The sequence below is a fragment of the Staurois parvus genome, unplaced genomic scaffold, assembly GCF_062004578.1.
Source record: "Staurois parvus isolate SC_StPar_1 unplaced genomic scaffold, SC_StPar_1.0 ptg000586l, whole genome shotgun sequence".
Classification (NCBI taxonomy): Eukaryota; Metazoa; Chordata; class Amphibia; order Anura; family Ranidae; genus Staurois; species Staurois parvus.
In genome coordinates this window covers 6,121,077-6,147,056 of record NW_028318382.1, presented here as the reverse complement: position 1 = coordinate 6,147,056, position 25,980 = coordinate 6,121,077, and the positions used below count along the sequence as shown (strand labels likewise).

Genomic DNA, 25,980 nt, shown 5'->3' with positions numbered 1-25,980 from the left:
AAAAAAAAGCCTGCACACAGAGATGAACAGCTGAAGGTAAAGTGTATACACATAAGTGAATGAATTAAAGCAGAGACGTCTCCCCCTCTCTCCCCTTCCATGTAGGTTATTTTGGAGGTTTTAATCAGGGAGAGAGTCTGAAAGTAAACAGTTTCTGTTATACTGTTTCTTTAAAAAAAAAACCCATAGGGCTCTGGCAATACTGTGTTATTTGTTAAATATTTATTTTGAAGAAAAAAAAAAAAAAGATAGCACATTCGTAGTCAACAACCAGATCAGTTCAGGTGGATAGCAAATCAAAATTCACAAATTTACCAGTGCATGTTTGCAATTTGACCAACCAGCAAAGTGATCATTCAAAATATAAACCTACGCTTTGCAAACAAACATCTACATATTAAAGTGAAGGGGAAATGTGATTTACATGCAAAAATATTGATCTGCCCCTGAAATAAATATTGTGACTTTGTACAACTCGCACTGGGAAATATCACTATGCTCAACATGAGAATTCCAAACTTCCAGCTCATCACTCACCTTCATGATCTCACCTCCATCCACCTCCATGAGTTTCCTGAGTGCTTGGGAAGTAGGCCTGGGGTTTGATCGCCAATTTAACAGGCCAAGTAAATCCACTGCCAGGGGGCAATTGAAAAAAAAGACAAGTTTAGTTATGGGCCTAAACTAGAAGAAAGGTCAGGCCAAATGCACCTGCTAATGAATTCTGAATGATCTTACAAGTGTCTCAGACTGATGTCAAGCCAATGCCATTACCATAAGCCGAAAGTCCAATGTCACAGGCACTTAGGCATGCAGGTTGGGGGAGTGGGCATTGTCATAGCCATCAGCTAGGAAGCTGGCTGTTACTGACACTTCAAGTCTAGGTGTGCAGGGGATGCATACAGAGGGAACAGAAGCAACTGGACTTACCTGGAAGTAATGCTATTCCAAATAAGCCTTACAAAAATCCTCTACAGGTACATTTTAAAGCAGAACTAAACTCTGCAAGTTACTTACCTTCAACTTCCAACAATGTAACGTTACATCCCTCACTGAGTCTTTTTAACTTCTCTGGGGGTGCCGGATTTTAAAGATCTTGATTCGCGAATGGTTGGGGGGGGGGGGGGTGTTTATCATCATGAGTATGTGCACGGGATTCTGGTACTCTGACCCAGCTGAATTCAGCCTTGAATGCATCCTGAGCTGCACATGTGCAACACAGTGTGCATTCATTGGAAGACTGCAAGCAGGCAGGTAACCGACTCTTAGTGCAGAAGAGACATATCATATCTTTTCTGCAATAAAGAGCGGTCTTCTCACATTTATTTTCATTTTAGGCTTAGTTTCACTTTAAAGGTCAGGTTAATTATCATGTTTGAAGGTAAAGTGGTTGTAAAGGCTAAAGGTTTTTTACTTTCACGCATTCTATGCATGAAGGTAAAAAACCTTCTGTGTGTAGTAGTGCCCTCATCCCCCTCAATACTTACCTGAGCCTCATCGCAATGCAGCGATGTAGTTGACAGGCTCGGCTGTTTGGGGTCTCTGTCTTCTCTTTGCCTGAGACAGCCAGCAGGGGCCATTGGCTCCCACTGATGTCAATCACAGCCAGTCAGCCAATAGGGAGAGAGAGGGGGCAGGCCAAGCCATGGCTCCATGTGTGAATAGATACACGGAGCAGTGGGTGCCCCCATAGCAAGCTGCTTGCTGTGGGGGTACCCGACAGGAGGAACCAGGAGAGCCTGTGGGGGACCTGAGAAGAGGAGCATCCAGGCTGCTTTGTGCAAAACTACTGCACACCGTATGCAAGTATAGCATGTTTGATATTTTACAAAAAAAAAAAAACACCTTTAGAATTTCTTTTACCATGCACAGTTAAAGTTCTCTTATTCAGCTGCGCACTGCAGGAAAGAAAATCAATAGAGGAAATCAATATGCAAGAAGCAGCAGCACCTGTGACTGAACACCCTAATGCCCTGTAATTGTCAGGTTTTTTTTTTTGCATGCTAGTCTCATGTCAATAATGAAAAGGTAACTAAAGTTACAAAAATTCTCACAGGACAGAATAAAAATTCGGAAGTAATGTCATGTATTGTAATGTATTTGTATTGTATTTTTGGATGAAAACTGTACTGCATGAACAAAAATCTGGTAACCGCACGAGAAACATTTTTGTGCTAGTTCCTTTGAATAATTTCAGACGAAAGCTGTGTACGGTCAGATTATTGTACGATCGCTTTAAAAGCGGTATTTTTTGTACGATTTTCTGGTCGTGTGTACTAGGCTTAAGGCCAGCCATAGACAAGGCAAAAACGAAATGTTCTTTGATCGAAAAACAAAAATGATGCATACAACTGTGCCATCATTTGTTTTGTTTTTCTAAACAAAATCCAGCGTGTTGGATCAGGCACTTTCGACTGGGATATGAAATTCGTGTGTCACTTTCAAGTCGGAATCCACCCCAGTTTGGAGCATCACCTGGCTCAGTCTTTCAGCAATCCACTGAGAACCTGAGCCAGCTGCTCCCTCCTCTTCCACAGCCCAGCACTCCAGTGAGTGCTGGGGGGGCAGAAAAGAGTGCCAAAAACTGACAATCACCGTTCTCTGCTCAAAGTGGCTGTGAAACTCAGCGATCAGTGGTCATATGATCGCTGAGTTCTCACACTTACCCCTGGTTCACATATATGCGACTGTGTGGGCTGCATTCTGTGCGGGCACGAGAGCCCATTCATTTGAATGGACTTTGGTGCCCCGTGATATGCAGGGAAGAAGTCCCTGCACTTCTTCTGAAAACACAGCCCGCACCAGAACCTCGGTTCCCAGTATGGTTGCATTTTCCAGTGCGGGCGGCAGGCCATTAGAACTAATGGCACCCACCCGCGGGTCCGCATTACTCTGTGTGGGTGGTGCGGCTGCATGGATTTCCATGTGGATCCACAGCGACACCACACGCACATATGTGAACCAAGCCTTACCCCTGGTTCATATATCTGCAGCCATGCGGGCCGCGTTTTGCGCGGGCACAAGAGCCCATTCATTTGAATGGACTGCCGTGCCCCGTAACACGCAGGGAAGAAGTCCCTGCACTTCTTCTGAAAATGCCGTCCGCACAGGAACCTTGGTTCCCAGTACGGTTTTGTTTTCCAGTGCGGGCGGCATGCCATTAGAACTAATGGCGCCCGCCCGGGTGTCCGCATTCCTCTGTGCGGGTGGTGCGGCTGCAAGGATTTTCGTGCGGATCAGCAGCCGCACCACCCGCACATATGTGAACCTTTAGAGCTGGTGGGGAACAGGTGCAGCATCGTAACAATGCTGCATCCACCTAGGTAGGTATAATTAGGAGGAAAAAAAAAAAAAAAGAGCCAAACTTCTCTTTTAAGAGTTAGATGGCGATTAAGGGTTTACCTTTGGGGTTGGCTTAAGTGTTAGGGACTACTTAACATTCAAGTCTGAAGTTAGGGACACCTGGGGAAAATAGTTAATCTTTACTAGTTGTAATGGACATACGTTTATCTAAACAACTATTTCTGGAGTACTCCACTTAGCCACAGCTAGATCTGTAGGCTGGCCACAGAAGGTGCAGAATTGTAATAGTAAAAAGTCACCAAACTCTCTGAATAATAGACCCATACTCAGTTATATATATAAAGTATAGAGTATCTCAGTCATAAATAACCTGCATTGCTTCATGGTTTAAGAGACTCTTCTATTTCGTAGTATAGATATAGTAAAACACTTGAATATAACTTCCAGCTACTCTCAAATTCGACAGCAGAGCACAAAAAAAGCTTCTCCATTAACCCTGATGAGCTCTTCCTCACCATTCTGTGTGAGCTTAGTGGAACAGATCAATGTGCTTAATCGGAAGCTATCCTTCGTGGGGGTGAGGGAGGGTGCATGTCCTCTTGGAGAACGGACTTCCTCTTCTTCCTCCTTAGTCGCAGGGAGCAACAGGTAAAGCTTGGCATCATCTGACTTTTTGCTGTCACCCTAAAATATTAAATCAAAATGTCAGCACACTTTTACGGATATTGCACAGCTATAACCTAAACATAAGACAAAACATGCACAATACACACTCACCGGCCACTTTATTAGGTACACCTGTTCCAATTGCTTGGTAACACAAATTGCTAATCAGCCAATCACATGGCAGCAACTAAATTCATTTAGGCATCTAGACGTGGTGAAGACAATTTGATGAAGTTCAAACCGAGCATCAGAATTGGCTAGAAAGGGGATTTAACAGACTTGGTTGTCAGTGCCAGACGGGCTGGTCTGAGTATTTCAAAAACTGCCGATCTACTGGATTTTTCCTGCACAATCATCTTTAGGATTTACAGAGAATGGTCAGAAAAAGAGAAAATATCCAGTGAGTGGCAGTTGTGTGGACAAAAATGCCTTGCTGATGTCAGAGGAGAGTGAGCAGACTGGTTCAAGATGATAGAGAGGCAACAGTAACTCAAATAACCACTTGTTACAACTAAGGTATGCAGAATACCATTTCTGAAAGTACAACTTTGAAGCAGATGGGCTACAGCTGCAGAAGACCACACCAGGTGCCATTCCTGTCAGCTAAGAACAGGAAACAGAGGCTACGATTCGCACAGGCTCACCAAAATTGAAAAAAAGAATGGAAAAACGTTGTCTGGTCTGATGAGTCTTGATTTCCCTAGAAATGGCTGCGTGTGAAAATCCCAGTAGATCAACAGTTTCTGAAAGACTCAGATCAGCCCGTCTGGCACCAGCAATCATGCCACGTTCAAAGTCACTTAAGTCCTCTCTCTTCCCTATTCTGTTGCTCAGTTTGAACTTCAGCAAATTGTCTTCTCCCCGTTTAAATACCTAAATGCATTGAGTTGCTGCCATGTGATTGACTGTTTTCATTTTTTAGGCTAAAGCCCCGTACACACGATGAGAATATTGAACAATCATTCGGGTTTTTTCGCCTGCTAGTCTCACATCGAAATTGAAAGGTTACTACAGATATGAGAATTCTCGTACGAAAGAAAAGAATTTTGAAACTGATGTCATGTATTTGTATTGTATTTTTGGACAACTACTGTACTGAATAAACGAAAATCGTACGAGAAAAATTTTGCACTTGTCCCTTCAGATATCGTCACACAAATTGTCGTGAGCAGCTCTCAAAAGCTGTATACTAACGATCCGATTATCGGACGATTGGTCCTCGTACGAAAAATTTCAGACGAATTTCTTATTTTAAATCTAGACCCCAAAACTACACCCTCTAACATGAAAGGTCTAACTTTCATTCTTGAAAGTGCAAATTATCTCAATATAACCCCAATATGCTGTAATAAATAACCCTAAAAATGTGAAACAAATTTTCATACAATAAGTAAAAACCCCCAAAAAATTATATATCCAAAAAAAATATAATAAAAATGTTTAAGTCACTCGTGTAAAAAAAAAATATAATAAAAGTAATTTCAATCTTTGATTCCAATAATGAAATTTCCGGATCCTTTAATAACAAGCCCTCCTATTGGCTCCCAAAGGAAATGTGAACCTCAAAAAAAGAAAACTCATATAGTGCATTAGCTTTATGAGATAAAATTTAAATACCCATAAACAATATGCATTGCGCAACTTCAAAAAAAAACCTGTGACATTTAAAGTGAAAAGTGAACACAGTGTAATAACCATGATTGTGCGTCACTCTGTGAATAAATTAATCCAAGTGACCATTCAGTGTAAACTTCTAAAGTGTAAGGCATAAATACCCTTACCAAAAGAACAACCAAAAAACGCCTTAATAATGCTGCAGAAATATGCACCACGCTCCAACGAAGTTCTTCCAAGCCTAAGTAACACTCTTTAAGATGTCATCAACCATCTTCTCCTAGATGTCATCACTTTAGAAGTTTACATTGAATGGTCACTTGGATTAATTTATTCACAGAGTGACGCACAATCACGGTTATTACACTGTGTTCACTTTTCACTTTAAATGTCACGGTTTTTTTTTTTTATTGAAGTTGCAAAGTGCATATTGTTTATGAGTATTTAAATTATATCTTATAAAGGTAATGCATTATATGAGTTTGCTTTTTTTGAGGTTCACATTTCCTTTGGGAGCCAATAGGAGGGCTCGTCATTAAAGGATCCGGAAATTTTCATTATTGGAATCAAAGATTGAAATGACTTATTATATTTTTTTTGGACACGAGTGACTTATAAATTTTTATTATATATTTTTTTGGATATATAATTTTTTGGGGGGTTTTTACTTATTGTATTAAAATTTGTTTCACATTTTTTACGGTTATTTATTACAGCATATTAGGGTTATATTGAGAGAATTTCTTATTGGGTGTACGGGGCATTAGACCATTTTATAGCAAGTACAGAAAATACCCATTGATAAGTGCAGTGTCCTTGTCACTACCCGTGAGCTGAACTGGAAACAAAAACAATCAAATCTTTCTTGTATAAACTAAGATCAAGGTTAGGTTCACACTCATGCGGTGCGGTACATCGCATGCGATTCGCACAGGAACTGCACCGCATTCCTGTTCAAATCACATGTGAATTGTGTGCGATGCGATTGGAGCCATATATATATATATATATATATATATATATATATAGTATGGCTCAAATCGTAGCGCATCCGCACCAAAAAAGGTGCAGGACCCTTTTTTGGGTCCGCACTAGAATCGGATCGCATGGGTATTCACACTTATGCGATCCGATTCTGCACATCGCACCGTGTTTTGCGAACCGATTTCGGGTGCTGTTAACTTAACATACACACCCGCAGCGGTTCGCATGAACGAGGTGCGATTCTGACGCTGTGCGAAATTCGCACAGAAAACGCTGCGAATCCTGGACTGCATCAGTGTAAACCCAGGCTCAAGTGGAAATTCACTCTCTCAAACAACATTGACTATTTGTAATCTTACGCTGCTAGAATTAGTAAATAGGAAAGTATATCATAGTAACTTATTTGTAATATTCCAATATTTATAATATTGGATGAATGATTGTCAGTTTTTTTTGCATGCTAATCTCATATCAATAATGAAAAGGTAACTAAAGTTACGAGAATTGTCGTAGGACAGAATAAAAATTCGGAAGTGATGTCATGTATTGTAATATATTTTTGGATGAAAACTGTACCAACTGAACAAAAATCTGGTACCGTAAGAGAAAAATGTTTGTGCTAAAAATGCAGTGTCCTTGTCACTACCCGTGAGCTGAACTGGAAACAAAAACAATCATATCTTTCTTGTATAAACTACTAATCCGATTACCCTACATGTAATGAAGATTAAAGTGGAAGTGGACTATTCATAATGTAAAGTGCTGAGCAAACTGTCGGCGCTATATAAATCCTGTATAATAATAATAATATTTGTAATCTTATGCTGCTAGCATTAATAAATAGGAAAGTATATAATAGTTATGTATTTAAATTTTTTTTTTTTTTAAGGCGTCTCTAGTTACTTTCTGGTTTCCAGGCCTAGGCAAATTATGTCATACATCCCAGGAGTTTTCAGGAGGGGTTTTTCAAGCTAAGCATACCCCTCCTGCTTGCATGCCTGAGCTAAGAGCAGAAGAATTCCAGGAAGTTATTGCTACATTAATCATCTGTCCTTACTCAAGATAGTAATGGCCGAAAATGCTAGGGGGTGCTTTTCAAAGGGATTTCTCAGCAAAATAAAGTATGGAGATGTGGATGGTTTGGGGAGTTTGCTTTGAATATTACAAATTAAATAGCGTTTTTGGTTTGTGGTGCTCAGCTGTAATGTAGTTCCACTTTAATAAAGGAAGACACATTTGATGTCCAGCCTGGCTACCATGGTTCCTTTCACAGATACACAGGAGTGAGTGTAGCCACTCAGGGACAGGACGTGAGTAATTCAGAAGATTACCTGGGGAAATATCTGAGAAAACCAAAAAAAAACAAAAACACTAAAACTCATACAGGCACATCATCCAATTGCTTGTGAGACAATTGTTTTTTTTCCAGTTGGCCAACAGACACCTCTGTGCTAGAAGATTTTGTCTTTTATTGTTCTGGAAAATTTAGAACAGTTAGGGTTTGTGGGACGTAGAATTTAATAGATATTAGTCTTTTTTTTAGCCTAGCTAATTATGTAACTGTGTACTTTATCTCTAACAGTTTTGTAAAAATTTCCCAACCAGTTTGAACAGGATTAGAAGACTCATCACTCTTCTTCAGAATATATAATCAAAATTATAACCTGACTGGTTGCTTTGGGCAACGTTTATTTTTGTGTTGTCCATCCTGACACAACCTGTCCACACAGTTATAATAGTCACCTTGTAAATTATGAGGTCATGAAAACCGTCCCTCAGTGTTGTGCCATCCCGGTTCATCAGTCTAACAAAAGCCACTCCAAACACCTTCTCCGATTTGTCACGAGCTGAAGTAAAAGGATAAAGGAGAGTTCACATCAATCATTTTAGCAACTTTCAAATACATTTAATATGTGATGCACAAGCCTCATATTAAGTGCACAAAAAAAGACTTCCTTCACCTTCCTTGACAGAGCCAAATCATCTTTCATTTGTGTCTCACACGCTCCCCTTCCAGATGCTGCAGCTCAAAGTGGGAGAATTTCAGTAGCAGAAGTAGGGCTGTCAACCCATAAAATAGTAGGCCAGCGAGGTATAGCAAGGTGCTGTTTGACAAGCTACAGGCTTGTGAATTAGCCGACAAAATGCTGATAGTGACATTTTTTCATTCTATCATAGTACAAGCAGGCACAGCCTACATGAGTGTAGCATGTGTGTTCTCTGAATTCAGGAGCAGTGCAACATTGTTGCTATACTGTCACAAGAAGCTGCCTTTAAAAGACTTCACTACTCCAATTTATCAGACTATCGCCTACTCTGCTCACTTTTAGGCGATCTCTGAAAACATATCTCTTCGGGGAAGCCTATCCTGCCCTCAGCTAATAATGGAATCTTCTACTCCTCCTACCAGTCCATCCCCCACAGTTACTACCTTTTGTACCAGCAGCCCCTCCCTCTTAGATTGTAAGCTCCCAGGATCAGGCCCTCCTAACCCTCTTGTATTGAACTGTATTGTTGCTGTATTGTCTCTCGTTATATTGTAAAGCGCTGAGCAAACTGTTGGCGCTATATAAATCCTGTATGATAATAATAACTGAAAGCATCATCAGGCATTTGTGAGACTTTTCAGGGGAATACTGTAAGCGCAGGTGCACTTATAATGCAGTGCTGTAGCACCTATTTTTTTTCATAGCAGGCCATAGTTCTACTTTAATCATAGATGAGCAACATAATATACATTGGGGTATTTTGGAAATACATTTTTACAGTCCATATGTTACCAACAGTCCAAATACCATTTGAGCTTTTTGGGTCATTTTAGGCACAACAACAGCCTATAACATACTTTGCTGAAGCAACATCAGAGTTAGCAGAAAAGAGAGGCTTACATTCCTGAGATGAACGGTGCCGAAATGAGAAGTGAAGGTGACAGCGGCTGACATCCTCTATTGGTATGGAGACCTGTGTACAAAAGAGGAAAATGATGCATCTTGACAAAAAAAAAAAAGAAAGAAAGAAATTAACTGAAATCTCAAGTTACTGCTTATAGGAAGACTATACTCACCTTCGCTACAGCGATGTGGCATCCAGGGGCGTATTTACCAAAAGGCATTTGCCTAGGGTGGCATTTTTAGGAGGGCAGCACTGCCCCCTGCAAAAAGGGACATATGCAGCATGGGGACCAGGTGGTATCAGAGAGACTGCGGCTGCTTGATGGTGTATGCAGAGCCTGACTGTCGTTTCCAGTGATGTCCAGAGCTGTAAAGCTGAGTGTCTCTCTCTGTCACCAAGGGGGGGGGGGGTGTTAGTGAAAGGCTCTCTCCAGTGGGGGGATATGATGGGGCAGAGGTGTTGTTGGGTCACTGTCAGGCTCTCTGCACAGGGGGCGAGGGGGTCAGGGTGTTGGTTGGTGTCAGGCTCTCTACACCGGGGAGGAGGGGTTGTCTAGGGCAGCACAAAACCTAAATACACCACTGGTAGCATCCTTGAACTCCCCCGTCAGGCCTCTGATATCTTTGGGCTGCCTGCTTCTGGGTCCCGATTGCCGGATGCTTCCATTGGCTGGGTGGGAAGAACGTCACTCTGGCGCATGTGCAGAAGTTTAGTCAGATTTGGCATTGCCAAAATTGGACGGTGAGGTACGCAGTGCACTGTACAGGGGAGGACAGGCAGGTAAGTATCTTTAATGTCAAAGCATGTCTTTTCTGCCTGTTCACTTATTTTTAACTTTGGCCTAAAGTTCCACTTTACTGTTGCTGGAGTATCCCACAAATACCCTACACCCAGCCAAGTTTTTAATAAAGCATACCCCTAGACTAATTACTGAGCCAAAAGAGTGACTATGACTGTGTGCCTGGCTGCGGGTGCATCTACTGGGAAAGAACCTCGGCGGCCCTTTTAGTGCCACACATACTACCTATGGTAATGATATAGTCTATGGCACATGACTCCAATGCAGTACAAGTGTACCTCGGTTTACGAACGCCTCGGTTAACATAATTTTCGGTTTACGAATGAAAATCCATTGAAAATACTGCCACGGCTTACAAATTTTTTTCGCAATATGAAGTTTCTCCAGGATGCATTGCACCTGGGAGGATTATAGCGCCGGCCCCGTGCCTTTAAAGTACACTTTATAAAGAGTTTTGAACAGAAGACTTTTTTTTTTTTTTTTTTACTTTTTTCTGACCTCCAGAACGGATTAATTGGTTTTCAATGCATTTACAAATTTTTTTCGCAATATAAAGCAAGTTTCCCCAGGATGAATTGTGCCTGGGAGGTTTATAGCGCTGGCCCTGTGCATGCTGGAGTCTGTGGGTAGCATGTGGTGTCGAATGTGGAGATGTTGAAGCGGTTTTTGCATCAAATTTTGGAGCCGTTCTGGAAATTTTTAATCATGTGCCTGTGCATTACTTAAGTCTTTAAAGTGCACTTTATAAAGAGTTTTGAACAGATAAAACACTTATTTTTTACTTTTCTCTGACCTCCGGAACGGATTAATTGGTTTTCAATGCATTCCTATGGGAAACTGCGTTTCGGTTTACGAATTTTTCACAATACGAAACGTCCCGGAGAACGCATTAAATTCGTAAACCGAGGTGCGCCTGTATCTATATATGGGATTCCCTCTTTTGCAGGAATAATTGACTGAATTACAGTACATTTTAAAAAGAAAACTCCAGCCATTTTGCAGGCAGGACAAAGTTTCCAGAACAACCACTTATTAAAGTATGCAAAAAAGCACTGTAAGTTGATAAAAGATAAATTGCACAGCACCGACGCCTCTATGGTGTTATCACCAGCTGTCACAAAGCATGAGCTGCGCTAAAGCTATAGATGCGATACTGTGCAAAATATGGATCTACTACACAGTTAGAGATGATGTGTGATCAGGGAGCTGCTCTTGCTGCTAAATTCTCAGGAATAAAGGCAGAAGGCACACTGGGATGCCTGAACTGCCCATATGACCCTGCCCATATGACCCTGTGCCAGAAAAATGTTAACACTGGAATGGGTCTCAGTTACAGAAAGTGAAATCCATACATTGTACAAATAGAACAGTTTATAGTTTTATATTTTTAAGAATTTCAAGATTGAAAAAATCTACACGTCAAAGGAAAAAAGAATAATTTACCTTGATGGTTTCATACCAACATGGTTGCTTGACCTGATAATACACAACAGACTTGTATTCTGGCAGCCCCTCCTGCCCAGCTCCAGGAGCGATAGCTTTCTGGAATCAACAAACATGAATTTTAATGAGTAACAGAGATTCCTGCTCAGAAAGGAAACAGCAGATCACATTATGACTTTATAAGACCTGACCAGTGACCAACCAAATATAAGACAGCGATACCTCTAACACTGAACCATCCTGATCATGCACAGACATTGTGACTTCCACATTTTTCTGGGTTTTCTTCTTGCCTTTATCAAACTCTCCCTGGATCAGAGTAACATAGATGTCATTACGAACAGCTCCTGTAAAAGGAGGAAAGAAAACATTCAAAAATTCAATGTAGCCAGCTATTAAAATTCTACAGAGTAATTTTTTTAACCTCGTATGTTGAGACACACATACCAGGCAGGATAATCTCTGGAAATCCCATTTTCCGGGCCACAGCAGTAGATCGATCCACTAGGTGAGAATATTCCTTTTGTACCTGACTGATATCTCCTGGGAGAAGCTTAAGGGAAACCCACAGCCCTGGGAGGGTAATAAATATATTAGTATCTAATCTTCACTTAAGGAAAATGAAGTTGAAAAAGTGGAGGCATTTCTGAGGCCATGAAGAAGCTTCAAGTTCGTACAAGAAAAATAACAATAGGTCATAATTGGTTGTTCCAGGCAAATTATAAATGAATACGCAAACCCAACATTTCATCTTCCTGACATGTGCCTGCTGTACCATGTACTTGTAAGAAAATTTTAAAAAATGTACCTTCACTGATTGGTAAGTTCATTTAGCATTTAACATTATGATATTACTTAATTTACAATGCATATTTAATAAACCAGTGCCAGTAAGCACTGCAAAGTTTGAGGTCACATCCTACTTAAAGCTGAACTGGAAAAAAGCCAAACTGAACTTCAAAACAAAAGATTTTCGAAGTCTTGTGGGCTTGTTTTCTTTAGAATGCAGCCACAGCCTTAGTAGAAAAGCCTATTTCCTGCCAACATGCAGCAGAGAAGGACCCAAAGGGTTGGTGTCACCTGATGCGGTAACACGTGGTGTCTCCCCTCCAGAGAGGAAGGAGCAATGCTGGTGTAGCGTTAAAATAAGTATCCCGTGAAGATATGTATCCCCTGAAGCAACTGTGCATGTGCCAGTTTCAGGCCGAAGAAGCCGATCTCCGACTTTAGCACAGAGCTTCCACAGTTAACCCCTTACAGGCTGCGAATTATGGGTTGCAAAATCAGTTAACCCCGCATAGGTTCAACCTATATGGGATAAACTGATCTTTCAACCACTAGTGATCAGCTTCAGCGGTTTGAAGCCTGTAAGGGGTTAACTGTGGAAGCTCTGTGCTAAAGTCGGAGATCGGCTTCTTCGGCCTAAAACTGGCACATGCGCAGTTGCTTCAGGGGATACATATCTTCACGGGATACTCATTTTACAGTTAAATCGGGGGCAGCGGTCACTGTGCTGGGAATCCGGGATCACCCCAATAACTGGCCAGGACCTTCACAGAGCCCAGAAGCTCTGCTGGCATCCTGCTCCTGGATGGTGTCACCCAGTGCGGCCCGCAACCCCCTAGGGACGCCACTGGAAGGACCCATAACTCTCTGTTTGAAAAAAGTGGTGTATTTGCAGAGATCCAACACACCCCCTGCTGAGTCAGACCTAACACTCTGCAATCAGCTTTTCTGATTCTCACACAAACACACATGTATATAGATTTATAAACCTATATACATACATGTGGTATGTCCACAGCTTAAAGAATATGTAATGCCAACATATTCCAGATATGTGCCTGCTGCACCATGTACTTGTATGAAAAAGTATCCTGTTCTCTGTGTATTGCTTCCTTTGTGTGAAATCCCTGATGTTCCATCCATTCTCTCTGCTTTCCTATTAAAAACTGACCACACTAGGCATTAGAGCACAGCATGTTCAGTTCACAGCTGTGCTCTCCTCCAATAATCAGACTTAACCTGACACACATACACCCCCCTTTTTCACCTGCACAACCATTCACTGGGAAGCTCAATGTTTATAATAATTTTTTATATCTATAGACAAATGTTTTGCCTTTCATTTCCATTTTAAATAGAATGGGTTGTTTCACAAGGTGAGGGTTTACATATACCTTATTTACATGTTTTTTGTGTTAGTACTTCTAGCTCTAGATTTTTTATTCTGTTTGATCACATATCAGTTGTACAAAATTTCAAAAGTCAGCAAGGCAAAAATTACATGAAATTAGCAACTTTATCACTAGACTAACTTTGAAAACATACCACTGTGTCGTGTGACTCTTTCTCATACTTTCAATCACAAAACAGAAACGCACATAGACTGCTACCTTCCCCATACTGGTAGCTTGCGTCGAGGGTTCTTGACTAGGTTATGAGTGACGGAAGAACTACGCCATGCAGCCCAGATTTTCAGAAACTTTAGAGGGCACTTTCTATTTCCATAAATAACCTTTGCATAAGAGTATTTGGTTGACTAGAAATAACCAGTGAGCTATTGTAGGCGCCAAAGGCTGCATCCACTTGATGGCTATTGCTTTGTGTGCTATAAATAATAATCCTCTGAAATATATTCTAGTGTAGTATGAGTTCCTCATCTTCTATACATAATATGCATATCTCAGGAATATATTGGAATGCCATACATATACTGTAAATAATTTAGCAAATATGTCACCCGTTTCCAGAAAGTCCATCTGTGATTGAGTGCACTGCAAACAGTATGTAGTAGCAATGTGTCAGATTTTCTACAAAAAAAACTGTTTAGCGAATAACATATGACTGGATGAGTTTGGTATATACCAATTAGTGAAAAGAACAAAAGGCCATCCATTTTAGGTACAGTGAGTTTTGCATACATTTTTAATGTGTTCCATTCATCTGTTGACTAATGCACATAAATGCTGAGGTGTGAAATGACCACTAGCCTTTCTGTCATGACTTGCAGAGATAGTTCCTTGCAAATACAGTTCATGCGGTACTCAATACAGTTTATGCTAATGAAGAAAAAGGTTTATGTCCAAACACCTTTTCTATAAACCCTATGTAGCACCCCCCAGTTAGGTTGGTAGGATTAAGGTTAGTTTGGTTTTTGGCTCCTCTGTAGCCACTGGAGCTGTATTTGATTGCTTTTGGCTGTTCTGGGACCTGTTGGTTGCAGGCTTAACAACCCCCTCATTTCTAGCAGGTTCTGGAATATAGTGGGTTGGGAGAGGTAGACCCTGAACTGAATATTCATACAGCTTCAGCAAATGCAGCTCAAAGAGATGATCAGCAAGGGTCTTTGGCATGCATAAATAGTCTGGGGCCTGTAGCAGCAGAGTCCTTGTCCTGGTGGAGAAGACCCTGTCTGATGGGCTGCTGCCCTTCTGGGCAGATTAGCTGAAGATTGCAGGAGTTTCAACAAGGTCCCAGGTCAAGGATCGCTGGGGGCCTAACGCTAAGTGGCTGAGAACAGTTTGGAGAAAATCTGCTGAGGATCTGGCCTGGAGGCTCACGGTGCAGGGACTGCCTGGTACTTGAAGGAGGCATCCATGTACACAGGGACACAGTGAGACCTGAGAGAGAGAGATCCAAGGGGGACTGTTGATGCTTAACCCTTTGAGAGACTGTTCCAGAGTTGCTGGCTTAGGGCTGCTTCCAAGTGGGAGTCCCCTGAGCTCTATGTCCACTACCTCCCATTACAAGAGATCCATCTCGAAGAGCTTCGCCATTACCAGTGAGTGTCCTCTGTTTGCACTAAATTTGGAGTATTCTAAGGCTCAACCTAAACCCCAACCATGTTTAACATTCAACTTCAATAAGACACTTGCAGCCTGGTTATTGCGTTCAGAGACTGGGGGAACTACTGTGTGCCTGGCTGCCGTGCACCACTATGGAACAGAACCTTGGACAAAACAGCAGGACCAGCTTGGGGTTTGCACTACACCTGTGTAAACAGCTACTACTTGGGTAGAGTTGAGAACGTGTTTAGCAGTGCAGACCTGGACAGCTCTCTCGGAGGTGGCTGTGGAATAGTGCATGTCCTGGTCAAGCACTTGGTGATGATGTCCTAGGGGTCTCAGGTGGAATAAACAAAGATAACTATTGCAGCATTGAATACCCAGTGCAGGCATACGTGTGTCCTATAAAATCCCTTATGAATGTGTACACTGAGTCAGTTATCTGTAAAATTTTTCTTTGGTTTCCAACCCCTAAACTCCATCTGATCTGATTGTTTTTGAAAGTAATCTATGCCCTCTAGTTGCAACTACAACCTCTCCACTGCACAGTCTTCACTTTAAAACCAGAAACGTGTCTTAAGGCATAGTGTATAAAGGTGCAGCACTACTTTTGATTCAAGACAAGTTATGAGATCATGGTAACTGTTGAGGATTCTGCCTTATCTATTGCATTCTGGGATAAATGATATAAGATCCTGTTTAGATGGGCATCAAAACAGAGGTACTTGTCAGGCAGTTCTGACCCCCTGCCAAGAGCCCCACAAATGCCAGTAGGAGAATGTTCTAATTGCATACCAATTGCTGCATCTAACACTGGTCTGATCATCACTTTAGGCTTAAAGAGACACGGTTACATTAAGTATATTGAATGCTGCTAGCTGGGATGAAATGCACGCATACAGAGGTACCTGTAGACAGGGCCGGTGCTTCCACTAGGCAAACTAGGCAGCCACTATATATAGCGGCATTCCATGTAGCACTTAAATGTCGGCTCCCCCTAGGATGGGAAGTGAGTATATTAGCCCAGGACCCTGGGTGGACAGCAGTCTCTGATAGGAGGATCGGTTCGTACATCTCCGGTACAAACACTGACACACATGGTCCTCCAGCTGTAACAGGGAGTCGGCTAGTGACTGAATGGGGTGTGTCCAGCACTGGCCCCGCCTTCTTCTACACGGCTGGAGCCAATCAATAGGCACGGGTGTGCTCTGGTTGCAGGCTGAACCCTATTGTGAGTAGGATGATTGGGGCCCGATGTGTATGAGAGAAGCAGTGTAGTGCTGGGAGGCCGCCTGTCCTCACTGAGAGCCACAGCCTGGACTCCGCACCCCAGCAGCAGCCATAGGAGGATGGTGGGTCATGGAGGTGATGGGAGGAGGAGGGGGGCGAACAACGGTCAGGGTGAAGGGTGAAGATGCTGATTGATCGTGTGTGACGCTGCCACATCATGAATGATCCTTCAGATGAGGGGAGGGGCAGCAGAGGGGGAGGACGATGCCAGGTGTCTGGGACCAGTGTAGCAGCTGAGCTGCCACTCCTAGTGTTCCTCTCAGACTCAGTCCATTACTCTAAGTCGGCTGGCAGCTACTGTTCACTGTGGAGTTTTGTAACTTTTTTTTGTTTCTCTGTCTGATTGGTTAATACAGTTAAATTATATTTGATTAATATATATTTCTCTTTAAATATTGGTGCTGGTGGCATCTTATGGCACTTATTTTTGCAAATTAAAAGAAATGTAGCAGTTTCATGTGTTGTTTGTTGATTTCATATTTTCTACAGTTTTTAAACATTTTTATTTTTTTTATTTTTTTTGGGGGGGTGGGGCACAAGCTGCTGGTCTTGCCTAGGGCGTAAAATAGTCTAGCACGGCCTGGTCTGTAGGTAAGTGCAGCAGATTTCAGTATCAGTAATACTGAGCAGTTCTAATAGGACAATGTTTTCACTCATTTTGATTCTGATAAGACAATGCTTTCACTCATTCTGGTTCTGATAAGACAATGCTTTCACTCATTTTGAGAGTGTCACAGCATGCCACTAAGCCCTTCAATGGTCTGACTCACTGTCCAATAACAGTTTGTGGAAGTATGTAGGTGAGAGCCATGTTTCAGCACTATAGGTGTAAGTCCTGAAGCTTGCTTCAATCAGATCACCCTGGCATTTCAGAGAAGCAGGAGATACTGAAAGATACTGAAGGTAAATGCAGGCACCTCTTTGTTGCAGCCCTTCATACCCAACAGCTTTCAATAGTCTTAAAACCACAGTTTCTAGAAGTTTGCATTAGTCTCCTCCGTTAAAGGTGCAATACCTTGTCCCTTGTGGTTGACCTCCTTGGCTGCAATCACCTTGTTGTAGATGGTGGGGAGAGGCTCATTCTCAGCCAATACCCGTGAAGAGCTCAGAGGAGACATGATAAGTTGCCGCTGGCTGATGTAAGTTTCTTTGGCCACCCTGAGGAGGAAATAATGTTCAGAGATAAGTGTCCTGGTAAATTACTCAGAAATGTTGTCTGCTATGAAACAAAATGGCAACTTACGGATGAAAAGGTATAAAATGTTGTTTCTCCTCATCATCCACCTTCCCATGTATAACATCAGATATATCCATCACTGTAAAAGATAAATAATTACTTGCCACAGAAAAGCAAATAACATTTTTCAGTACCTGTACTTTTATGACCAACAGGTACTTGTATTATCAATCTCTCCTCCCCCACAGATACTTTTTATCCATCTTTGGTTAACAGGGCTTTTGGAACATGGGGAGGAACACAGTTCTGCCACCTCCAGCACTGAATGTATGTAATGGTAAGAGGTGCTGGGGTGTTCTGGAGTTTCCCCAGCAGTTCTGCCTGCTGGGGAAACTATTGTTGCTGCAGGGGAACTATTTTTTTTATGTGGGTCTATTGTTGCTAGTGGGAAATCTATTGTTGCTGGGGAGGGTTCTTATGTTGCTGCAGGGGTCAATTGTTGCTGGGAGGGATCCAGTGGTGAGGGAGAGCTCTATTGATGCTGGATTCTGAAAGATCTGTTGTTGCTGGGGTGGATCAACTGTTGGTGGGGTGGTATTTTGTTGTGGGGGTCCATTGTTGTGGGGGGCATCTATTGTTGCGGGGGTCTGTTGTTGCTGGAGTCATTCAAAAAACTTCATACAGTTTACTTAGCATCAAAAAGGATACTTGGTTCTGTATTCTCTAAAAGGGTTGGAACTGGGAGGTGGGTAGTGGGTGGAACCAAGGGACAGTGCTCGGAGATGGGGGAGTGGGGGTGACAAGTGGTGGCTCAGGAGGAGTTCCCACACCTATTCTCTGAGAAAAAAAAGCCATGGTGGTCAGTAAGTACCTTTTACAAAGATTGTTTACATTATAAAATTTGACAGGTGGAATAAATGTAAATTCATTTTATGAGGGAAAAGAAAATTTTAGCATCCTTGTTCTAAACAGGGACTACAATCTAAATTTAGTTTTGGATGGGTGGTAGTTAGCCCACATTGATTGTGTAGTTATTTTACTTGGTCTTTCCCTAAGTTTAAGTTTGGTTATGGTTTCTTACTGCTAACAGTAAGTATAACTGGTACCACTGACAACAGAATGAGAATTCACTAACATACCGGAGTTATGAATATTTATATTTCCTTCAGCCAACCCAATAGGAAGTGCAGTCACAGGTGCATGCTGGGGGAGGATATAAATGTTTGGGGCATCCCATGTGCTGTCTCTTCCCCCAGGCTGAGGCATTGGGAGGTGATGCTGGATGAAGCACTGGTTCGGCCCAAAGCTTGTGTGGGACCTGACATGATGATTGTGGTCCTGAAGTTATCCTGCCTGGTAATGGAGGAAGCTATGGACTTGACCTGGAAGTGGTCCTGAAACTGTCCTGCCTGGTGATGGATGAAGCTGTACCAAAGAGAAGACCCAGGGGCAGACCCTTGCTGAAGAAAGCTAGGTGGAAGGCTGATTTCTCAAAGGGGCCTGGTGACTCACTTGAAGACCACACAGACTTTAGGAAATGTGCTTACAGTGCCACTGGGTCGGGTTAATGGTTCTGGCACTATGAAGCGGGATCTGGAACTGGAGAGTCTGTAAGTCATCAGCTGTGGTATCTAGAACCCCTATCACTCACCTTATTGACTGTTCTGCAATAAATCTTTAAAAAGGCAAAAGTTACTGGTGCTCAATGTTATTCTCAGTCCCCATTTTAGCCATTGACTCAGCCCTGGGGTGAAATGCTGACCCGTTCCTGCCTCTGGAGGTGCACAATGCCACCGAAGTGTCAGTGGGGTGCTAAACAATCATTGTGAAATGTCCCACCAAAAAAATACTTTATTCAACTTCCCTCTAGCTTGTGCTAGGCAAATTAGCTACCACTGAGCAAAGCAGACCCGTGGTATTGTGCAACAAAGTCTATACAGATCACATCCTTCACACAGAACCTATACTATAATATCACTGGCTCATAAGAAAAGTGTGTTCATAATATCAACAGAAATCAAGTAGATTGGAAATCTGAAAAGCTTGCTGAAATCTTTGCTATGCCATAATTGAACTAGGCAGGTTGAAGTTAAGGTAAACATATTACAAAATGCATCAGTGCTGTTACCTGCAACACCAAAAGGCCTTCGGAGGCCAAACGTGTGTTTTTTCCCATCTTTGAGCTCCATGTGTCCCACACGAACTATCTGGCACACCAGGCTGATCCGGGGACGAATCAGATCCAGGCTACTGAGGTCCTGAAGAGGAGAGAGGTCAAAACTAGAATGAAGAAACAAAATAGAGGTGGTTCAAGATCAGCAAGGAGAGTGGCAGAAAAGTAAAGAATGAAAAGACAGAGAATATGATGGTAAATAATGTTAAAGGAGAGCACTAAGGAAGACTAAGAAGGATCCCAAGAATTAGAAACAAAAAAAAAAAAAATTGCATCTTGATGGCTATCATAGTATGGTGAGAAAATGTAGGACAGCAGCAAGAGTGTCACTGATGGATGAAAGACTTTGGGACAAAGAAAAAAGATAAATAGATGCAAAATGGAATGAGGTAGTGAAAGAATGAAAAGGAAAGTTAGATTAATGACTAGAAACAATGGAAGGCACAGAGAACACCACCCAAGGAAGGTTTGGGGTTGGAAGTGGCGGGTGAGAAGACAATAGGATGATGTGGTGCAGAAAATCTAAGAACTTGTATTGAATAGAAGATATAGAAGAAACTCTACTACTGAAAAAGAACTGGTGGATAAATGAAAGCAGAGCTGAAGAAGAAGTTGAATGAGTTTAAAGCAGATGTAAACCTAATCATTAAAATCTCTTATAAAATTTAACAGGTTTATTTCATTAAAAAAAAAGGGCATTTTGAATATATTTTTTGACAAATCTGCACCTTTCAACAAAAGAATACTAAGTGATCCTGCCATAAAAACACCTTGTACAGGAACTTCCTGGTATAGAGTGACAACACCATGTGCCTATCTTCCAGCCGTGGTCCTTGTGTTGTCACTTTGTCACATAGGATTTCAATAGAGACTACAAGTGGACTTACAGCATACATTACACAGGCATGGTCCACTCTTGCCACCATCAAAAAACCCTGTCCTGAGAAATCTCAAGAGTGTGCATAGACATACAGTGGATGCAAAGAGGGTTCAGGAGGTCAGCACCACTGGAATGCAACAAAAGTTGAAAAAAAAAGTTTAATCAAGCATTTTATGTGAATAGCAAATGTTTATGGTACACAGTACTTTTGCAAAAATGTATTTCAGTCATGGTTTGTATCTACTTTAAACAGGTGAAGAACCTCAGGAACGTTGATTGAGAGGAGGAAGAAACATTCAGGGCTGGGAAAGAGTATAAAAAAGGAATAGCCAGGACCAAGGAGACCAAATTCAAAGGCACAATATTAAAATTGACGTTTCTCAAAATTGGATTTCTACAGCTGGTATCATGATGGCCACACATGGGTTGTTTGGTTGTTTTTTTTTTAATTCAGCAGACAATTTCCAAAAATGATTAGCAATGAGTTGCAATGTAAGTGTTCTTATACCCCATAAAAATCTCTTAGATTCAGGTATATTCTGGAAAATACTACTTTAACCGTTTGTTATATGTCTAAGGCATTCTGGTAGTAAAATCTCTGCATTGCCATTTCCAGAGCCATTTACATGAGGCAGCCATAATAAAGAATTTCCAAAGGGGCATAGCGATACAAGTCCACTATCTAGACCAGGGAGTCCCACTATTGTGACCTCTTACAGAGCCCTCTACAGTAAATAATACAACTTATAATTAGGCAGAATGTACTGTGTGTAAAAGGGGATCTTTCACATCCTGTACACTGGCCATTAGCAGTGCTACACATCTTTATTGGACCCAACAGCAAAGATTATCATTTTACATACAAGTGCAGTTACTGCAAGCAATGTATGAATTCTTAAGTTGATCAAGCCAAGGGTCTTTAAAGAAATAAGCGCCAATTAAGAAAATTCCACAGGGCCCAGTGCTGGCCTTTCCTTCTTCCATGGTAATCAGCAAGGCCCCAAAGTACTAGGACAAGAGCCAAGTGAGGATACAGTAAAGTTAAAATGTAACACTTAGAATACCAGACCAGCCTTGGACATCATCTGATTTTAATGGCTTTCCAAAGCACACTGTGTATTCACCCAGTCTACATCTATAAGACAGGCCAGCTCCCTGGCCTGTGGCAGCCCATAGCAGTCATTCAAACTAGTGTCCCTCCATAGGTTGCTAGGGGTTCTTTGAGACCATGCAAGGACCATCAGATAAGAGCCAGCCACAGTTAAAGACCAATGTCATTTGGCAAAGCCAGCAGCATGACACAAATGATCTTTTAGTTGTCTGTAAGAATGACATTCTGACCAATCACTGTAAGAGTGGCATTCTTCCTACCAGAAGCCATTGCAAGGGGTTTTTGTGCCATTGACCTCTGATAAATTGGTTTTAGTAAGCATTCAGTGGAGGTGGACATCAATGGCACCCCAAGAAGAAGCTTGGCTAGACTGCAGGAATAGCAAAAGATAAAAGGGAGGATAATGCCTATGTAGTTTATGTCAACTACTCTCTACACCTCAAGCCATGTATGGCCAGCATAAGATTGGAATAGAAATAAGAAGTATAAGAGAAGTCAAATGATACAACAAATGAGATCATGTTGGGTTACTACAGCAATGAGAGGATCAAGTTGGCCAAGGAGGACACCACTCACTGTGAACACTGCCTGCAGGTTGTTTAACTTCTCTATTTCTTTGGGCATACCGGAACTACTCCAGCGGACAAAGTAGTTTTCACTGCAGATAAAGAAATTATACAGAGTTTTCAGGAATCTCTACTACATGCAAATACAAAGCTAGAAATAACAGTCCCTTAAAAACATATATCTAACTAGAAATTAGGACAAATCAAAAACTCATACTAAAAGATACATTACCTATACAAACAGTATGAATATGTAAACCTGTGGGCTCTGAACATCTAAGCAAGAAGCTTACCATATGCAAATACCCACTGAAGTTTAGGGTTCAGGTCTGCATCCCACAATGCAATGTGTTGGGAACATCAAAGGCTTCCTGGTACATTTGTAAAGTAGGGGACAGACCCAAGGGATTACTGTGCACTTCCAGCACTAGTCTTACCTGATGAAATGGGAGGTGTCTGGGTCATACAGACACATGAGGAGCTCTGCATCCTCTGCCATGTTACACACAAAGTTCTTCAAGTTCACATATAAGGTGTATGTATGAGCCATATGCAGCATGGCTGGACTGCGGATATCAAGAGGCTGCAGCTGAGACTGAGAAAGAATAGGAACAACTGGTTAAGTAACAAAGACCTTTAAAAATGGCCTTTAGAATATGATGCTTAAAACTCCACCTTTTCCTCCTGGATCCTCTCATCAATCCGCCTTGATGCTATCTCATGCGAGCGGAACAGGGTAATTACACTGGTGTCATCAGGATCTAGAATGATTCCATTTTCATCTCTAACAACAAGGTCCAAGCCCAGTATTCTGCCAGGTGAGCATCAAAATGTTAACAATACAAATAAAAATAGTCTTCAAATGTAAAACTGGAGTTCAACCAAACCAAAACATCTATATCTAGATGAGCATGCTTGAAATCAATCTCCTGAAAGGAATTTTATCTTAGTCTGAATAGTGGGCACCACATATATTACTATACAGATCCCCCTAAGGCCATGTTTCTCAATAAAGGGTCACGACCCAAAAGTAGGTTGCGACCAGGGGAGGAGTGAGCCACAGGGAAAGTGCACCCCATGCCTCTATAATGCCCCAATAAAACATCTGGTGCCCTGAAAACATAGCGTAATAAAAACCACCGGCGCTGTTAAAATAAACGTTAAGACGGCTGGGACCACAACTACGGCCGGCCTTAATATTTGTATTATTGCAGCCAGCTGGTCGTGGGTTTAAGGTAGTGTGCTCCATGCACTTACAAAGCGGTCTGACGGTCCTCACGCTCATTCCTCTGCGGCAGCGCTAGGAGGAAATGACATATAACCATGCTTCCTTCCAGCCAGGCAGCTGCACAGGAGGGTAGAAAACCACCACTGGACGCCAGGGAATTACTCCACTAGGTACTTTTCCTGGGTTGTGGCAGAATGATGGAGAGTGCATTTTGATAGGAATGAAAGAAAACAGGAAAGCGATGGTGATGGGGAGTGAGACTGAAACTGCATGAAAGGGGAAGACTGAAGGAAACCATGAAACGGGAGGGCATGAATAGGGGGTCAAGGTGAGTATTAAAGGAGGATGTGAAAGAGCATACAAGGGGAAAGGAAGAGGGTATGAAAGGGTGAGCTAAAGCAGGACATGGAAGGGGGGATTGAATGAAATGGGGGTGGGGGTGGGGGGTGGAGGATTGAAAACCCTCACACAAATATTGCACAAACTATATTTTTTATTTAAAAAGCCACTGAAGACATTAATACTCTTAACTTAGTGTACCTTTGAGAGGGTGAGAAGTAGAGGAGGCATTGCTCAGCTTAATGGATTAGTTTGAGGTGGAGGGGACATTGCTTAAAGGGGGAATTAGTGGATTTTTGTTATTTTACGTATGCTTAAAATAATTATTTTAAAAGTCTAAAAAAGTGCTTTCTTATGTAATTTTCTTGCCATGTTTGTTTAAAACGGGAAGGGGGGGGGGTAGAGTTGGGGCCTATGTGTGGTACTCGCCCCCCAGGTAAAAATTTGCCAGTCAGCCCTGTTATAAACCCCTCACGACAGTGATGTGCAAAAAGTACGCTGCTAAGTGTCTGTGACTACATGTGCTCATTATATGCCACCTGTCTAACCTGGTGAACACTCTTAGCTTTTTGTTTAAAATTACATAATTTAGCAAAAAAGAAAAAAAAAAAAAGTAAATGCATCAATCATTTTCACTAGCACTGGGATTACTACACTATCCATACAGGAAGGAAGCCATTTGTTTACGGTTTAAAAAGTGCATATACATTGTAGAATACTACACAAGTTGTTTTGTGGAATAAATGATAAGGTTTCAGAAATTAAACAATTTTTGGGTCGCGAGTTAACGTCCAAGGACAAATATGGGTCCTGAGGTTCCACAGGTTGAGAACCACTGCCCAAGAGGACAGTAAACCAGATACTGACAAATGTTGGCAGCGTTATCTTCCCGTAAGCATATATTTTGTCTTACTCCACTCTAAACTAAAGACCAAAAAAATTCAAATGCCTGCAATTTTACTAAAGCTTCAATTTACAATGGATCTTCCACCCTGCCTTCTCACCGATTCCCATGGTCGATTTTAGCAGTCACTTTTTTCCTCAGTTCAGCCAAGTCATCCTTGGGTAGAGTGCCAGACATAATCTGTGATCTCCAGTCCATCAGTTGTGACATCATTTCTTGTATTTGTGTGAACTGCGTTCTCTGGTTGTACTAATAAATGATAATACATAATGACAGTGAGACCAATCAGGCTAAAAAATGAAAGCTTACTGGTAGAATTAATCTTACCACATATAGCGAGTGCCACAAGACCCCCCATTCCCGCAGAGTGACTGTAAGTTCTTGAACCAGAGGAAGTTCACTGGGACCTGTTGGCTCATGATACCTGGAATAGAGAGGGTAAATTATCACAGTGTGGGACATACTATTAACTATTATTTTAGTGCCAGGGCTTTCCAGTCCAATTTCCGATCACCACTTAGTAAGAAATAAATGTATGGGATCGATTTGTAGGAATAACTGGAACTATACTTATAAATTAAATGGGTAAATGAAATTGTAATATAACAAGGAAACCCCATTCTAAAAAAAACCTAGCAGTTCTTAAAAATAAATATGATCAATAGTCTTGACAAATGCAGGCTGTGTCCCACCAAAACCTTGACATTGATGAAACTACATTGGAAAATTCCTGTTTTTAGTCCCGTTGAGATGCGCCTACTGCCTGCTTCATATACTATGGACTTTTGTCACCAATTGCACCCAGAACAATATCCCTACAAGC

General features: G+C 41.7%; 1 protein-coding gene across 2 annotated transcripts in view; it reads right to left on the bottom strand.

The window, feature by feature from the left end:
* The window catches only part of DOCK5 (dedicator of cytokinesis 5), a 188,526-nt gene that overhangs the window by 59,709 nt on the left and 102,837 nt on the right, over positions 1 to 25,980 (bottom strand). The window contains exons 5-19 of one of the 2 annotated variants that reach the window (XM_089692497.1): positions 25,485 to 25,581; positions 25,258 to 25,406; positions 23,362 to 23,497; positions 23,124 to 23,281; positions 22,697 to 22,778; positions 20,085 to 20,214; positions 18,023 to 18,095; positions 17,795 to 17,937; positions 12,149 to 12,274; positions 11,924 to 12,048; positions 11,702 to 11,800; positions 9,456 to 9,528; positions 8,311 to 8,414; positions 3,819 to 3,987; positions 538 to 635 (exon numbers count right to left, since the gene is read on the bottom strand). In XM_089692497.1, the coding sequence (XP_089548623.1) occupies positions 538 to 635; positions 3,819 to 3,987; positions 8,311 to 8,414; positions 9,456 to 9,528; positions 11,702 to 11,800; positions 11,924 to 12,048; positions 12,149 to 12,274; positions 17,795 to 17,937; positions 18,023 to 18,095; positions 20,085 to 20,214; positions 22,697 to 22,778; positions 23,124 to 23,281; positions 23,362 to 23,497; positions 25,258 to 25,406; positions 25,485 to 25,581 (1,762 nt within the window). Of the gene's footprint in view, positions 1 to 537; positions 636 to 3,818; positions 3,988 to 8,310; positions 8,415 to 9,455; positions 9,529 to 11,701; positions 11,801 to 11,923; positions 12,049 to 12,148; positions 12,275 to 17,794; positions 17,938 to 18,022; positions 18,096 to 20,084; positions 20,237 to 22,696; positions 22,779 to 23,123; positions 23,282 to 23,361; positions 23,498 to 25,257; positions 25,407 to 25,484; positions 25,582 to 25,980 lie in introns of those variants that run through there. The other variant, XM_089692498.1, reaches the window with a different exon arrangement.